The sequence below is a fragment of the Pseudopodoces humilis genome, chromosome 5 (assembly GCF_049639895.1).
Source record: "Pseudopodoces humilis isolate 2021_Gansu_Grassland_sample_001 chromosome 5, ASM4963989v1, whole genome shotgun sequence".
Taxonomy (NCBI): domain Eukaryota; kingdom Metazoa; phylum Chordata; class Aves; order Passeriformes; family Paridae; genus Pseudopodoces; species Pseudopodoces humilis.
The window spans coordinates 4,049,813-4,068,473 of NC_142204.1; the positions used below are offsets into that span (position 1 = coordinate 4,049,813).

Consider the following 18,661-nt stretch of genomic DNA (forward strand, 5'->3'; position numbering starts at 1 on the left):
AGAAATTACTTTAAGTATATGCCAGTCATTAACTGGTGCAATAAACACAATGGAATCAAGAATATGGTGCTACCCATCTAATTTATTTTTTTTATATATAATTTTTTAGAAATATTGTGGTTTAGGAACATTTTTTAACTACATCAGATTGCTCTGAGCCCAGTCCAAATTGACCTTGAATGGTTAGAGGGATGGGATACATATAACCTCTCTGGGCTGCCTGTGCCAGTGTTTCACCACCCTCTTTATAAATGAATAAATAAATAGATAAATAAATAACTTAAATCATATTTTAAACAATAATTTTCAGGTTTTTTTATTCAATAGCTATACATAAAAATTATATTTTGTTACTGTACAAAATAATCATCTTGGAATCAGCCTACAGTGATTTTTACATTTTCTGCTATCGAGCTCATGAATTCCAATCTGTGTGGAGTGGATCAGCATCAAGACCCACCGTGACATCAGCATTGTGCTACAGGGTATGTAGCAGACTGCCTCACCTGTGCCTCATCTCTTGCACAGTATTCCTTAGTATTTGACAAAAACTCTCCATTCAGTGGGCTTCCTGATGTGTTTTGACCAAAATTTCCAAAACCAGGAAATTTTGTCTCAGACTGTCCTGTAATCTGGCACCCAGACTAAGACAGGATTTATGAAAATCACAATTTTGTCTGCTTTTTATCTATATTTCAGGGTAGCTAGGAGAGAGTAAATATCTGTGCAGTAATCAGCCTTTTAAGGATCAGCATATAACATGTATTGAGAGAGATATACAAGCCTGAAAGTGCAGGTGAAACATATGACTCCTGATCCCGGTCTCAGGCCTAAGCATCATAAGAGATTCTTATTCCCCTGTCAACCACCCCAAAAATCAAAACCCACAAATCCCACGTTTTGCTTTGGTATTTTCCAGTGCTTGTAGCACCTTGCCCCAAGAGAAGTTCTAGCCTGAAATACTGAAAAGCAGTGGCTTGGCAAACACTGATGCTCTTTCTTCCTAAGGAATAGCTGCTGCCTTCACCAGGAATCTTTGCAATCACTGATGGGCTGCCCACTAAGGACATGGGAGAATCCTTGCCATGTCCTGAGTGCCATTGCCAAGGCCTGCATGACCCACTGCTAGACCTAGTCTAAGCTTCCCCTAGCACGGGAAAAGAGTGAGTTCTTTTAAGCACACCGTGACCCAAATCCATAAATCAAATCAATTTTTGAGATCCAAGGTGAAGCAGACATACAGAGTGATGTAAAAATTTGGGAAGCACCTTGGTCATCCCTATTTCTGCTTCAAAGGCTCTATGCCTCTTGATGGGAATTGTGGCACATTGGGTTAAGGATAAGGAATTCAGTAAAATCAGGCCCTATGTGATTTTTCTATTATTCATTCATTCATTCATTCATTCATTCTGAGAGATCTGCCCCTTAGATGTTTTCTATCTTTGCTTTCTGTTGTCATTTCTGCATTCATCTGGTTAGTAACTTTTTCAGCAGAAGCTGCTTTTCCTTTGACTCCTGCTCCAAATTCCTTTTGTCTTCAACCACAATTTCCTGGTTTTTGCTGCTGACTATGAATGGGGCTCTCTGTGCCCTTCATTCCCTCAGCCAGTGGGATGCCATTGCCTCTCTGCAGCCTGCACTACCCAGCCTGAAGTCTCAGTCTAAAGTCCTCAATCTTAAACACAGCCTTTCTCTTCTCCAGCTCCTTCCAAACTCAGACACTTCCTCTGCATTGACAATGATTTTGTCTGACTCCTGCATTACAATTCAGGGTTTCTCCTCATCCTAATTCCAGCTTCATACAAATTAGGGCTAAAATAAGTGATGTATTTGCCTAGTTGCCTGAAATCATCTAGCAATGTCTATTCACAATTGGTATGCTCACTGTCAGGACACTAAAATGTTCTTGATTAGGTGTGTGCATTATGTAAGTATTTTATAATTGTCACTAACTATTGTTTTATCTCTGCTATTTATTACTCTGAAAGAAACAAAATAGCAATTACACACTAATTATATGCTAATTAAATATCATTTATGCAAGTGGTATTCTGTGTAATCAGAAATATAACTTTTTCATTGGGAAAAGGGACTTTTCTAATTAGTGAACAATTACAACAAATCTACTTGACCTCAAAATAAAGGCCTTATCTAATCATTTATTAGTAAATGGCATGCATTTCAAGTATTTTTGGGAAGTAAATCACATTAGAATTTGGGACAAGTAGAAATAATTCAGACTTATTAATTCATCCCTCCTTTCACACTTATTTATACCATTTAAGGATTACAAATAGTCTTTTATATATGCATAGAAAGATAATGAGACTTAAAAGAAGCATAAAGCTTCCTATCTTATCTTTAAATAGTACACGTGGTATTATTGATAGTGAAAGAAATAACACCCAAAGTGCACATTTGATTTCTGTGTTTTCAGTTCAGCTTCCACATGCACAATTGTCTGGCCCCTTTGCCAGCTACATTATTTATATTTCTTTGTACAGCATCATGAAAAGCCATGTATTTTTACAGATTTTTGGAGGCTCTGAACCCCTACATATTTTTAGCAAGCATAAGTGAAATACAGATGGGAAAGCACCCAAGCAGCAGTTGATACTCTGTGAGAGTTTTACCATCTTGTTGAAAGCATTAGTTCCCAACAAACAGGAATAGGAATAAAATGGGAAAAAAATAGATAATAATTTCATCTCAACTACATAAAAATTGCTTTCCCATTTTCATGGAACAAAACAACACTTCAGTCATCTTACCCTTATTGACAGAGACATTGGTTTGCTGTATCCTCCCACATTTCGGGGTGTAAATGTGGTATTGCGATCCCTCAAGAATACAGGTTTCAGCACATAGCCACAACCACCATTGTCCAGGAATTTTCCATCTTGCAATTCCATTTGTGTTCCCAGTGTTTGGAAGTTTAAGGCCACTGTAAAATTATATCAGTATTGATTTTAGTGAATTAGGTTTGATAGCATTTTATAAAACAAATGTTAAAAAAAAATTCAAATGAGCTTAAGATATCTACATCTCTCAATTCATATGTAGGATCCTGTTGTTTCCCTTAAATTAAGTGATACTCAGTAATTAATTATTTGTGCACAAAAACAGTGCACTGTTTAGAACTGCACCCTGTTTTAAGAACTAATCTATAGATCTTTTTTATATTGATATATCTCTTTTCCCTTTTCTTTCTAAATTAGACCTTGGAGAATATGAAATAAAAGATCCTTCTCTCTGTAAGAACTGAATTCACATCCTAGTTTCTCTACAACAGCAAGACCCTGCATTCCAAACTGCTATCAAAGGTCTGGTGCAGAAGTCAAAACCACAGGATTGTATCTTACCTTAGTTATGGTGCAGAATTCATCACAAAAACATCTCACCCAGAAGATTAAGAAGCTTTAGTTTAGTTAGAATACTCAGTGAAAATACATATAAATTTATAGAACTAGAAGCAATTTTAAAAGTGTTCTTAAATTTATGTGAGCGCACACTCTCTTGGAGCTTAATCCTCAAGTACTGGTGATTATTGTAAGAATACACCTGACAGATTTTTTCCTTTCCTTGGCAGTTCAAAACATTTTCAGCTTGCTGCAGCACCAATAATAAAATATCACACTTCTCATCAACAGGATATTGTAATTCATGAGATAAAGCCACCATTGAAATAGACCTGTTTAATGGAATTTTCCCCTATTCCAGTGCATTGGAGCTTCTTGTCACATTCAAAATAGAAAATACAGAAGTCAAATCAGCAATGAATTACGACATTATGAACCCATGACATGTGTTAAACAGAGAATGATAAGAAGTCATTTACTTAAAAGGATGGTTTGGTAGGAATGAAAAAGGAAGATTTTAAGCAGTTCAAGTGACTCAAAATAATTCATAAAGAGGACCTTATTACATTTTCCTGGGAGATAATATGAATGTATTGAATGAACACTTGACATAATGCAAAAATCCTTATTGCAAGTAGAAAACACAAAAAATTGTTTTCACTGCAAAAATTTTTCGTTCCTTCACTGCTTTGATGATCATTTTAAAACGTTCTGTAGCAAACAACACAAATAGGAATGAAGCAGCTGGTACAATGGACCTGATATTTATGATATGATATATAAACACAAGTTTTTGGTGGGGTTACTTCTGAAGAGCTCTGATTCTGTAGTCTCAAAACCAATTAATGGGTGGAATACATGAAGTGCTCCCAGAGTGCATCATCTGTTTAATCTGAAAGGAATCCCATCTGTGCTAGCTAAAATTGCTCTGCATCATGAACCAACATGCAGCAAGTAGGAATAACTGGAAACCTTGTCTAGAAAAACCCCAAACAAACAAAAAAAGCCTCCAAAACAAAACTATACAAAACACTTGATCTGTTAATGTAGATAAAGACATGATTTTATGTTAATATACACAGGAATTTTGTTTTACCTTTAACAACAGAAATCAAACTTCAGAGTGTTCATATTGCCCATTGCACACCATTGCCTTTTTTAAACAGGGCAGGTATTTTCTTGGTATGGTTTTGGCAGCAGTTCAAAATTTTCTTTTTATGACTCAACACATCATCCAGAAACAGCCCCAAATGTGGTGCTATATGATGCTTGTATATTTTAATGCACTGAATCGAGCTGTGCAGAGGATGCTACAGGAGCTGCAACCCTGTGGCCCCTGGAAGTCTGAACTACAGATAACCCAGGATCTCTCAGTCCTCAGGTGAGTCCTAGACCACACTTTCAGAATACGTGGGTTTAAAAGTGCAACTGAAATTAGGCACATCGAACAGTCAGCTTCAAATAGCAGCTTCCACATGATGAACCAAATTACATGATTGCACATAATGAGACTATTGCTAAATTTACCAAGTTTTATAGGCAACTAAGCAGGAAAATCTGATGTAACAACAGCAACAAGCAAACGAGAATACTTTATATTTTATCACATTAGGAAAATTACTTTTGCAACACAAGTGAAGGGCAATGTTATTATGGGTTCATATCTCCAAACATCAGCACTGTGTTTTCACTTAATTTAATTTGACCTTAAGAACAAGTTAAAAAACGCATGGAACAGTAGTTTTAATTTACTTACTGGTTTCTTTGTATTGCAAGTTTTAAGGTGATTAAGCAAATGTGAGATTTTGTGTCATATTCTCTGAGATGCAAACCTCTACTAAAACTCTTTACAGGGCTCATAGCTGCTTGGAGCCTCCCAGGGCACTACTTTATGGTGCATTGATGTACAATTTTTCTTTTTAATCAGGTGCAGTATAGCCCTAACACTTCTTGAGAAATGGCAAGGATCATAAACTAAAAGCTATGCCCAGCAGCTTGGGCTGAGCAATATCTTTCTGCAAACAATCCTGAACTTCTACCCAGTGTTTCATTTCAGCTTTGGTGAATTCAAGAGCAGAACTGTTCAATAATATTCTTTGTACTTTTGTTTTATGAAACAGTATAAATTTAATGCATGTATGATGAGAGATTTTAAACTGACAGTTTATTTTGGAAAGAAACCCAAATGAGTTTGCAATGAAACCATCTGAGCAATACATAATCTTAATGTATGTTTTTCATGGGGAAGTAAAGGCATCTGAAGTTTAACACTGTGTACATTAAATTTTGTCCTCAGTCTTTTCATTAAGCACCAGAAGAATTTTAATATTGACATCAAAATCAAAGCAGCACAGCAAAACATGGGCTTGGGGAACAACCTAAGCAAAGCAATTCTTCACTGTGATTCCTGCACTTAAAACAGATTTAACTATTCCTAGAACCATGAGTCTAAATCCCCTTCAGATCAGAGTACTGAATACTCAAATCATCTTGCAAAGTACCAAAGCTGCCATGGCAGTCCCAGTAAGCCCCAGATGTAAATAACTTCATATGGCAAATTGAAGTTAGGAAATAGACTGGCTCCAAAAAGGTGAGCCGATCCACAATACACAGAAGAATACTATTTTTGACCCCAAACCTCTGTATCACAAGCAGTTAACTGAAGTCAGTTCCACCACTAATTGCAGAACTAAAGATACTATAAATATTCATATACAGCACCTTCTATAGGTGCCACCATTCAAGACATAATTGATTTATTGACTAAAAGCAAAAGCTTTTTAAAACCAAAATGAGAATTGTGACTGTGATTTGAAGGCATTGAGGAAAACTGCACATTTTTGATCCTGCCTCTCATTAATATTCCCAGTGGGACTTTTAAATTGTAATTTTTTATTTTTTCTTCTTTGCTTCCTGGTTCTATTAGCTATATCACAACCATAAGTTTTAATGCATTTTCCCATTTAAATGGGAAGATTTTAAAATAGATAAGGACACATTTGTCACCATTTTTTCTTGAAATGAGTTACTTAATTGCATTTTATGCCATTTAAAAATGCATTTCAAAATGTATCAATTTTATGCCCTTTCAAAAAATCTCATCTTCAAAAAGCACTCACAGTGCCAATGTTCCTATCTCCATGGTTTACCTCACCCATTTGAATCTAAAGAGATATAATAGATCACACTTTTATCAGCCTTCTTGTCTTGCTCTCAGCTCTTTCCAATTGTCTGTGCTCTTAAAGTGGGCCACTCACAATGAATGCAACGAAAATCTATGCCTCAGATATCCCAAATCTGAGCTGAATTCCACACAGCCTGGGAAATGCTATTGCAAACAGGACCATATCCTAATGCTCTGGAATGTTGCCATTGGTTATGAGATGATCAGTGGGACTGGATTTGAAGCCACTGCTTTCATTCCACATCAGCTCTCCAAGCTGGGCACAGGCTGTCTAGGCTTTCTTCTCACATGCAGGTCACAGCTGCACTCAATCCATCACTGCCCAAATTTGCAGAAATATTTCAGAAGTCCAGGAAAGATGGAGTGAGACTATTTACAAGGGCATAACAGGACAGGGGGGAAGAGCTTCAAAGTGAAAGGAGAATAAACCTGTGAATAGGTGAGACCCTACACAAACTTTATGAGCAAGGACTTTGGTCTACTAGACCAAAAATAAAGAAAAAACCTCTTTTTTTTCTACCAGAAAAAAAAAAATAAAATACATAATGATTGATTTCCTTACAACACAGAGCAAGATTATAAGGACAATATACATTTCAGCATAAAAAGTATCACCTCTTTTCCTGGCAAAAAAAAAAAAAAATCAATAAAATTGTATTTTTTCTCTTCCCTAACAGACTCCAAATTGTGTTAATCTTAATGATAATTTTTGGCTTTAGTTTTCACCTACACATTTTGAAATGGTTGTTTTCATTCTACAGAAGCTTGATTTATTAATGGCTTACAACGTGAGGGATTCTGCCATAGGAAGAGGAACTGCTCCTCTGAGAGCTGAATAAATGCATAACTGCATGACATAACATCCTTAAAATGTGCAGTCAGTCTTTTTTGTATGGTCTTTGGGTCAGTTTAATACTATGGCTCTAAAGACACTGTCATTAGAAATGTGAAGAATTCAGTCACACAGTTCTTAACTGCTGACGTTGCTCCTACTTCATTACAAGTAGTTCTACTGGAAAAGAGATGTCAGGTGATTAAGAGTCCTCCATTGTCCAAGTATATCTGCAAAGGGTTTAAGTAGAGATCCTCTCTTGTGAGATTCTCATGGGAAAAGTACCTAAAGCATTTCTGATAAATTATCAGATCCAAAAATCTAAATTGATTTTTGCTGTCTAATTAATGTGTCAGTCTGAAAGTCACACTTCAGTGTAAGTCTGAGTATTTTTGGTTGTCATTTCACCAATTTTACACCTGAAACGTTTCCAAAATAATTTTTAAAATTTACTTAACTTGTGATTCTTGGCAGAAAAGTGAATATTATCAGCTTCCCTGTCCTGTTTTAGTCTGGAGTCACTGACAGGTTTTAGAACAAGATCAGCAAGGACTTCAGAAACAATTGCTTTCCTGCAATTTTTTTCCCATCTTCCTTTAAAATTTATTAGACTTCACATAAATTATTTACTATTCTATTGGTTGTCTGCAGTGAAGACAGCTGGAAAAACTGATAAAATGGAATTTCAATGTTTCTTTGCTTTAAAGTGAAATTCCAGTATCTATGACACACACCAAAAACTGCCTAAAAAGAAGCAGGCTACAGAATAGCCCAAGAGCTTTTTCATAAACCTGGCAGTAGAAGCATTTCTGCAGAAGGGACATAAAACCTTCATTCAAAACCACTCCCAGCATTTGGAGCCATTCCAAAGGAAAGCTGAGTGCATTTGGAGAGCTTCATACGTTGAATCATATTATCCCACCTATCTTGTGGGTGTCTACACCTGAATCAGCTGTACCACTTCACTCTTTGTGAAGACCAAATCAATGAAATTCAAGGGAAAACATTAAAAAAAAAAAAAAAAATTAGTCCTCTAGGTTTCACTTCCTTAGGAGGCATTTCTGGACCATTAAATCCAGTAGAAGAGAGCAATAATAGAGTTATTGACACAGAACCCAAGCAGGGTCAGATTTGAGTCATTTTGATTTGCACAGGTGAGGCATACCAAGATCAAAATTAGTTGGTTTCTTTGCCCTTGGTTGCTTCAGAGGTTAAAATCAGAACTAGTTAGAGAGCTCTTTATCACTCCTCTTTTCATGCATCATTGACAATCATTTTTTACCATATTTTGTCATATTATTGCACAGAAGATTGAACCACAAAACAGATGTGACAAAATTGCCAAGCTGCATTTCAGTGTCACAGTCCAAAATAAAACCTACAGGAAGAAAAAAACCCATCAGGAAGAAAAAAACCCATCATACAACTTTCAACAGCAGCATATAAATTTATGCACACCCCAAAAAGCACATATGAGATATTCTGAAATAAAATTCTGTACCTACAACACCATGGTTTTCTCCTGTAACTTATGGCATGTTTTGGTCATTCCTGCAGAGTGCTTTGGTACATGTAGAACATTTCCAAATGCCACATTCAAAAGGTTATTTAAGTCTTTCTTTTTTTATTTTCACTGAGGCTTTCTTTCATTTTGGATTTTTGTTGCTTTTTTCAGTCGATATAAAACAACTGATACCAGTTTATTTAAATAAATGTCCTGAATTTTATTTCCCTGCATAAATCTTTTCATTTCATTTTATTTACTAAATAAAAAGGAGACATGGATACACCAAACCAGTTCTTTCCAGTGCCTCACTGCAGTTGTATGCAGGAGGCATACTAATTTTCACAGACTATGAAAAGTGAGGGTTTTTCTCCATGAGACCACTTTTTTCCCAGAACCTCCTGTTCTTATGAGTCTCAATTTTCAGAGAATGGACAGGGAGTACACAGTGATATCCAAAAGCTATTTTGTGGAAACTCTGTACTTTTTACTGAGTTTTTTAACTTGCCTTCCTCTGGAAATTAGGTTTACACAATTACATGTCTTGTCCTCAGCCCCAAAAAATCTTGAGCCTGTTGGACCATTTCATCCTGCTTTAGCTGAGTGCCAGGCTGCTCCAAGTTAATATGTTCCAAGCAATTTAGAGAAAATTGCTGTCAAGGTACAGAAGAGAGCACTGTTTTGAGTCAATCACTAAGGGAAGTGAAGGAATAACTCAGTTCTCATAATTACAAGATGCAGAGGCCTGGAAGGCAGTGTTATATGTAGGTTTGAACAAAACCTAATATATTTTCTTTGCCCAGCCAGAAAAGTTATGGATGTTAAAGGAACTTAAGCTTGCAGGTATGGGGAGGAGAAGGGAGTTAAGAAGGGGAATAGGTGGCATAGAGAAATCCAAGAGTCCTTTGAAGAGTTTTAGGGAAGCACTTCTGTGCATGGGGTGTAAAGCACAAAGGCAGGGAGACAGGAGGGATGTGTGAATTATACAGACATGGGACAGACATAAAAATCAAAAGTCTGTGTTAAATCAGTGAAAGGACATCAGCAGAAGATTCACTGAGATACCCTCACTTTGGGAGTTGCATTGTGAAGAGCTGCTATATTTCTGCCAAACAGCTATTTAAAGCAGATCAGGGAATTAAGAATAGATCTAACATAGCTTGGAAATAATGTATGTAGAGAATTGTTTTTAATCAGCCTATTCCCATGTGAAAAATAGAGGCGTTTTTAAGTGAAGATGCAAATGAAGTGACCAAGAGGGCAGATCTAACCACTTCCTGCATATTTTTAATTCTTCTAGGAAGGGGCCCAAACCCCCCATGCACCAAAAGTCATATGTTTTGCATGTTAATGTTTAGACTGACTTCTCATTAAGGCACACTCTGAGTAAACAGCCAGTGTAGTAATTTTGAAAGATTTCAGTGCTGTCTGTGATCTAACAAATGGTTATCCTTTGCAGAGATAAGTGTGGAGATTTACAGGCTAGAAAGAAAACTAGTAAATTGCAGACTGGGGGATTAATTCAATTTTAAATTAAGGACCTCTGGTGAGTGCTTTCTCTAAGAATTCATTCTCTAATGAATGAAATTTCATTGTTTTTAATGGCAATGGAAAATGTAGATATCAATGATAGCACATAGGGAGTGCAGCACCCCAGGTAAATAATCCAGACATGGCACTAAGTGTGGATGAACCACAAGGACACAACACAATCAAACCAATTTCACACAGTATGGTGATGAGAAGATACTTGGATAGTCCAGCACAAGTCCAAATCTGTACTGCAAATAAACATTTATGAGGACATAGAAGCAAGTCAAATTTATACTAAATAGTAATTTTTGTACTCCTTGTGTAGTTATGAAAAATAACAGTCAGGATGGAGAAGGTAACTTGTCACAGAAGATATATGAGGAGCTGAGAAAGGAAACAAGTGGAAAAGGAAGCCTGGAACAAGGGTGACATAAGCTCCAGGGCCCTACAAACAGAATGAAATCTGTGCCTGTCCTTGGATGAGTGTGTATTTCAACATAACAAGGTGAATCCACACCTCTCAAAACCAAGAGCCTAGGGCAAAGTGCCCTGCTCACCCCACAGCCTCCCTCAGGTGGCCTTGGCAAAGACTCAAAGACAGAATATATATCTGGGTACAAAAACTATTCTGCTCTACTTTACCTAGGGTTGAAGAAAATTTAGCAGGCAGACATAGAAATATGTTCTGGAACTGAGAATCTTTTAAACTGAAGAATAAACACATGAAGGTAAAATTGTCACTAAAGCCATTAAAAAGGACAAAATGCTTACAGGTGAGAGGTTTTCCAAAGCCTGCTGGGTACAGAAGTCATGCCATGCTTATTTTGAAAAAATTCAAATAAATAACTTTCAATGAAGAAGCAGAAGTTCCCACTTTTTTGTTGCCCAGGAAACGAATATGTTTTGCACTGGAAATTAAAATTCTACATGTATGTTCATCTGAATAAAGACTGGAGACTCCCAGCAGATCCCAGCTGTCCCTGGATGTTGTGCTGACCAGGAATGTTTGAGTGCTGCCTTGTGTAGCATATCCTAATCTGGGAATTTTTTGCACTACTATCAATTGTTGTGCTCACATCTGCACCTAAGCAAGTCACAGAGTGCCACTGAAAACCCACAGACCCTTCAGAAGAAACTTCCATTGCTGAGTAATGGATGCTTAAAAATGCTGAGTTTGTTATTAGTGATTTTCTTAATATCCAATTCAAAAAGGTAGTTTAAAGAAATTAATAAAATAGAATAAATGGAATATCTGGGATAGGAAACAGCTATTTAACACAAAGTGATATTTACAATTACTAGTGAGAAAAAACTGGTGGGATATGTGGGTTGAAGGAAAATTTTATATAACAAAAAATTAAAATAATGCCACTGGGAGAAAATATGTAACCTACATAAAACCAAAATACTATAGGAAGCAAGAAACTCCTTTATCTGTAAAGCCTAGAATGCAATAGTTTCTGCAAGGATACATACCCATCTGACACCCTACATTCCAGAACTCCTGAGGATTATAATTTGACGACCTCATTCTTGTTCCCTTGGGGTAAATTCTTGTAATAAATCTTGTAGTATGTGAAATAAACTCTTTAGCTGATAAACAGAAGGTAAGAAAACCTTTGTTATTAAAAAGATCCTATTTGAACAAATAATAAAAATACAGTAATTTGATCCAGCAATTTTTTTACACAATATAATGCCAATTTATTCTAACATCATTTTATTTTGAAAATTATTCATTTGTTCATTTAATAATTAATTTTGAAACCTTAATATTTTGTGTGTGTTTGAATCTGACAATATTTCTGTATAAAGAAATATATATTCTTTTGTAAGTTCATTATCCAAAAAGCATCCCTTCACTGAAATATTCTGTTTCTTCACCTTTTTGCAGGGTTAGCTTATGATTTCTACACTACAGCCTACTGTATTCTCATGGGAAACTGAGACACAGGAAACTGCACAAAAGTTTCCCCCTTCTATAATAGCTCAAAATGAAAAAAAAAGAAAAAAAATCATCTTTAGATGATCTTGGCTTGTTTGTTGTTTGGAGGTTTAAATAAAATGGCTAAATAATATTAAGACTGGGGAAGAGCACATTTTTAAAAGCCACTGAAATTCTTGTTATATAAGCCTCAGAAGATAACTATCATGTGCATTGTTTTTCCTTGTGCTGGCAGTGTTCCCTCCTTTCTCATATGTAAGCATTGACTGCAGGGATGTGGGAAACCTCAGATGACTTCTATCTACACGATTCCTTTTTAGTGATTAAACAAAAATCTACATTTCCAGGGTCATCTCTCTGATCTCCATTTTCCTCTCACCTCATTTTTTGTTTGTTTAGGGGTTTTGTTTGGTTGAGTTTGGTTTGCTTTGTTGTTTGGGGGTGGGTTTATTGAGGGGGAGGAGAGGTTCTAGAACTACTTTTATATCCCCTAGAGTGCTGGAGGAACCAGAGAGAGGATTCTGTGGCTGGAAAATCCTACTTTGTGATGTTGTTCAGCATCATTCACCTCGCCAGCTGTTGCCCTGAAAACTAAAACCTTCTGATAATGTTTTCATAGTTTTAGTTACTTTTCCATGAAAGTTCTATAAACATAAGTTGTTTATCACATTCCTTCTAAGAAATGTCTTTTGATGGACTTTTCTCATCACCAGTGTGCTTGGGAAGGTGTAACTTAATTATCCAATCCCTGGTCATTGTCAAGAACCTATAAATACTGGGGTCAGAAAATAAAGTCCCTTCTTTCCTGTTCTACCACTGGAAAGTGTTCATGTGAATCATTTTGTGTCCTTTAGCAACAGCCAGCCACTGAATCACCTCCACAAAGTGAGTGGGCATGTGGCAGCCTTCATTGTCATTGTCACTGTCATGCTCGGTGATCTCTGCTTCTAACGCTCCCTCGGGGCTCTCTGCAGGCAGCTGGAGATCAAACAGCAGAGGCTGCACCAAATGGAGCTGCTCCAGCCCAGAATGGTTTGGATAATTCAGTTTGGCTGGGATGGAAGGTCTGGTCCAGTGGAGCAAACTGCCTGCTCTGGGGTTTATCCATCCCATTAACGAGGACTCTCTTATCTGCACTTGTCACCAAAGCCAGGAGACTGCCGAGCCAACTCAGCTGAGTTCTCAGCCCAGATAAGGGGGTGGGGAGGGAGGTGGTGAAATTTATTCCATGCTTTTTCAAGTGCTGACTGTAATTCCTAAATTACTTGATGCAGAAAACAATGAATCAAAAGGCTGACATACATTTTGTAGACTGTGTTAATATTTGTTCTTATAAAAATACTCGGAATTAAAGCAAAGTTGAATTTTAGTTTTCCTCACACAGCCAACAGAAATAAAAACAATATTATGCAAAGGACATATCTAAAACAGTGTTATACAAAGAACCAAATAAAATCAGACAGCAGGTGTTTCATAAAATTTTAACCCTTCAGTGCCTAAGCAGTGAACCAATCATAGCACCAATGTAACTTTTAATTGATTAACTCAAAAGAAATTACCTGAAGATCTTAAAAGTTTTCGTGCTGCACTCTCTCCAATTGAATTATTTTCGTAACACTGCTGATGCTGCAGGGAATGCTCAAAGCTCACAAACTTCTGAGATTTGGTGTAAACCACAAGGTCTGACAATGCAAGGGCAATCTTTCCCTTCCTCACCTAAAAATCATCAGATGAATAATAGAATACAAAAGTCACAATGATGAGTATTTCATTATTATTAACATTAATAATCCAGAGAAACAATCATTTTGGATGCATAAAGCATGAAAAAATATGTCACAGTTAATGAATCTAATAAATATGACCTTTAATAGTGAAATTTGATAAACTGAGAGAAAATTTAGGTTATTGTGCCCACGTTTAGCAGAGTAATCATAGGGTGAGTGGAGAGATCCTTCCTAGCAGAATGTTCTTCTCGATAGCTTTACAATTTTCCTGCTCCTAAGAGTGGTTAGCAAATAATATCATTTTTCATGGCTTTTAATGTTGCTCCTTAAAAATATACCTCTAACTTTCTATTCATAAATATGTAAAGTACTAGAAAAGACCAACACAGTAAACTCATCTATAAAATGTAGAATAACAGGAAAATATTACATTGTGCCAAGTAAATTAATCAAAGGCATATTCCTCTAAGGATTGCTCTGAAGTTAGGAAAACTCTTTTCTTCTTGATTAAGGTTGAAAGTTCCCTCATCAAAATCTTAATTTAGTCTTGCCCAATTACCAAAACAAGCCAAAGTGACTGAAATTTTACCAGGATCTTCTCTCTTACAGAGAAGCACTGTGTGACCACTTCATTTTCCTCAGCATAACTTCTGAGCTAATTGGGGGCAGTAGCCAGCAGAGAGCTGCTGATGCTAATCATGTTTACATTCCATCAAAGCTTTTGAAGGCAAATTCTCATCCCACAAAATAATAGAGATTGCCTGCTCATGGCTCTGAAACTATGCAAAGTTCAAGTGCATTAATTATTCTGGGGCTATGTCCCATGAGGACAACAGGAGTCTACTGCCATGGAAATCCTGAAAAATACAACTCTGGAAGCAGGCAAAGCCAGCAGCATCGCTGGGGTATCTTGGCTGTGGATTCAAATGCTCTCCCACCCTCCCATAAAGCAATACAGTGGGACATCAAGGCAAATATTCCAACAGAGTGGGACCCTGGAAACCACTTTCTCTTCTGCCTGTGAAACATGAGCAGATCCTTTTTGTTGCTGCTGTTTAAGGGTATGTGGAATTCATTCTCGTTTGTAACATGGTCCTACAAATATTCTTGAACCTATTGTCTAGAGAGCTGATCCTTCCTGGGCAGAGTCCATCCTTCCTCAGAATTTTTCCTTACTATTTCTCCATGTCAGTTGGAATGAGAAAGAAGCAAAAAACTTTCAAACTACCAAATCATATAAAAAAAAAGAGACACTGCTTCTCAGTGAGAGTGCTGGGCTCTGAGGAGCATTGCTGGTTTAGCCACATTCAGGCAATCAGAGCATGATGTGCAAGAGTGACTGGACAGGTGCTGCCTGACATCTTAAGAAAGCTGAACCAGGCAGTTTCAACCTTGATGAAGCAACAGATTTTCCGTGGAAGAGAATCATATTTGGTTAAAAAAATAAGTTCAATTTGACTTTCAAACACCCAATTTTTACACTTTTTTCAGAAATAGTACTTAATGTTATGTCTCTGCATGATAAATCTCAAAACACCTCTTCAACTCCAGGTACTGAAAAATGTTTCAGCACAAGGAATGTGCACCTAATTTAATGCAAAAAAATCCAGAACACAAGAAAATAGGAGACTTTATCTATCTCAAAAATAGACTGGAAGACCTGGGGAAGAAATAGTTAGCTCTGTTGTCATGAGGTACTGCTGTTAAGTGTTCTCTATACATAGATCCAGGAGAGCCATGGCACCACAAAACACATCTTAAATCTACTGTGGGACTGAGCACCTGGGACAAGCACAAGTTTTGAAAGAGGAAAATGTTGAAGTTCAAGATGGGAGCACAGGAAGGGGTTGCTTTTTAGTTGGATACTAAAATGTGGTCCAGTCTGACTTTTCTTATAAGAATAGGAAAACTCTGAAACCTTGAGCTAAAAAATGTAATTTCCAAATGCACTGATCTTAGTAATTTTAAAGTTTTCTCTTTAAATTTTAAATTAAATTTAAAATATAAATTATTTTAAAATAACTTTTTATAACAACTTTTCAATTTAGTCTCTATTTTAAGATAATAGAGTTTCTTTAAAAAAAAAATAAATCTGTGTGTTCTCTATATTCAATTGCAGCAAAAGTTACCTTTGTTTTTTTTTGAGGTGGGGGTGAAGGTCTATGATCTCTTCTTCTTTTGGTGGGACTCCTTGATGGCTGAAGAGGAAACATGTCATCTATGTCTTCATCCTCAGACTCAGATTCAGAGTCACTCAGTTCCTCTACCTCACCACCATATTCATCATCCATCCTGAGCAGACTTTCCTCAATTGTTCCAACTTTTTTATTTTTTATCAGAACTTTGAATTTTAATGCCTATAGAAAAGAGGATTTAACAATAGTAACTAGAATTACGTAGGTTTTCATCTCTTGCTTTTATTTAACCAATCTTCAAAGCTGTTTATTAAATATAATGACGTGAGATTGCAAAATGAATTAAAATAGATGAGTGAGGCAGAAGCCAAAGCCAAATAAACCAAACAGAATCTGGGGATCAATGTACACAACAGAATGAGCCTATCTAACAGCATGACAGGAAAAAAGGCTCTCTGCCACAGGTACCCAGGCTGAAACTATGAAAACATAAAAGTGGGAAGTTAAGTAAGAGCCAAAAGTGATAGCCAGGCAAGACATAGAAGGTATATTTTTTTACTTATTTTTTTACTTATATTTTATGCCTAAATGTACTTATATGTGTATATACACACTTAAAGACGTGTCTGCTATTAATTTGGAATGTTTTCATCTATCACTAAGCCTGCAGGAAATTTGTTATTTGATTAATGCCTTTGTGCATATCTCTCTGGTGTACCAGATAAAAACTTTTGTTTATAACTTGTGTTATTTTACAGTAGAACCTTATGTTGGTCCTACCTGGCCAGGGAAATAAAAGTTTGGTGATTTTGCCTAAGCAGTTTCTCTATTTTTAAATGGACGTGTATCAACCTCCATAATATATAATGTAAGGGGAGGAAAAAATCATTGAATTATATTGATTCTAACAGCATGGCTTTCATCTATGCAACAGAATCCTATGAGTATATATTTCACTTCAATTTACAAAACTATATTAATAGTAAAGCTGCTATTATGTAGCAGCACATCTGTACACAAGAGCTGTCAGTGAGTGAAAGGACTTAATGTCACTCTTTAATAAAGTGATCCACAAAAATGTTCTTTGAATTTCTTATGTTCTAGTGAAAAGGAAGATTACACAACTGGGAGTGTGGCAGGAACAGGGAACAAAAAAATTCACAATAAATGAAAGATAACTGAAATGCTGTGTTTTAAGGTATCCACAAAGTAAATATGAAACGTATGGATAACAGAAATATATAAACCCAAAGTTTTATAATAGAAACCAGAGCCATAGGCAAAGATAGAGACATTCCATTTATTTCCAGTGCAAGCTCCATTGCTCGTAATCCCCCTATCGCTTCAGATCTCGTGTTGGTAGTTTGCCAGGGTGCCAGTGGAATGAGACAGCCTATGCCCAATATCTATCAATGCCATGCTGCTGGAAGGTTTGATTAGTCTCTCTGCACTGGTGACTCAGGATAAGGATGCCCTTTAACATTGCCTTCATTCCTTATTAATGCACTCTTTTTTTTTTATTTTTCTATGATATTTTTAGAAGAGTTTTAATATGATTAATGCTACTCATGTTTTTTAAGAGTTCTGAATTTTCCTTTGCATGTTTCACATTTCCCAGTATCTAAAAGCAATTCTATCCACTTTTGATCTTGTATTTTGTTATTCACAGAAAGACTTAATTCTACAAATAAAAAAAAAATAAAAAAAGACCTGGTATACAAGGGAAGAAAAAACTTTCTATGGTTACATTACTGCCTCCTATCTACAAACATAACTTTAAGTAAAAAAAAGACAATAGTGTTTGTGTGTGTAATGATATAAAAATGGGTCATGATGTCAGTCAGTCTCTAAAATTCTGTTTACGAGCTGTTAGCAAAAACATAAACATCCCGAGGTAGGAGAAGTTTTTTAAGTTTTTTTTTGCTTTGTTTTCTACAAAGATAACATTCTAAAATCATGGCTCTTTTTAGAAACAGTTACAACAATACTCCAGTGAATTTGCCTTTTTTTGGCCAGAAGCAAATGACAATAATAGTTACCCCAAAGCACTGAAAGTGAAACACAGAGTGAAAAAATGACATAGGTTTTTGTCTAAACTTCACACATCTTAAAAAAAACTTATAACAAATGTATGGTTACAAATTCAGTAACTGTGTGAAATCTGAGTTCTTTAATTGGTAATCAGCACTGCTAAACATGTGACACCTTTTTCTCTACATGTCCAGGTCTTCTAAGAGAGCTGAAAAGCCTTTTAATGAGCTGAAAGTCTGAGCGTTCACTATAACTTCTCCTTTCTAGTTTTATTATGTAAGGCAAAATATGTTAAAAATACATTTGCTGTTTACTTCTATAAAAACTGCAAGCATACTAAAAAATTCAAATATGTAAAACATCATAGGACCTCCCTAGAGCATAGCGGGACTTCAAGACTGGCATAAGCAA

At 36.2% G+C, this 18,661-nt stretch overlaps 1 protein-coding gene across 1 annotated transcript in view; it reads right to left on the reverse strand.

Moving 5' to 3' along the window:
* The window catches only part of PLCZ1 (phospholipase C zeta 1), a 45,532-nt gene that overhangs the window by 5,408 nt on the left and 21,463 nt on the right, over nt 1-18,661 (reverse strand). Inside the window, exons 7-10 of the mRNA XM_088055054.1 lie at nt 16,214-16,441; nt 13,917-14,073; nt 11,889-12,005; nt 2,772-2,944 (exon numbers count right to left, since the gene is read on the reverse strand). Of these exons, the coding sequence (XP_087911180.1) occupies nt 2,772-2,944; nt 11,889-12,005; nt 13,917-14,073; nt 16,214-16,441 (675 nt within the window). The remainder of the gene's footprint in view (nt 1-2,771; nt 2,945-11,888; nt 12,006-13,916; nt 14,074-16,213; nt 16,442-18,661) is intronic.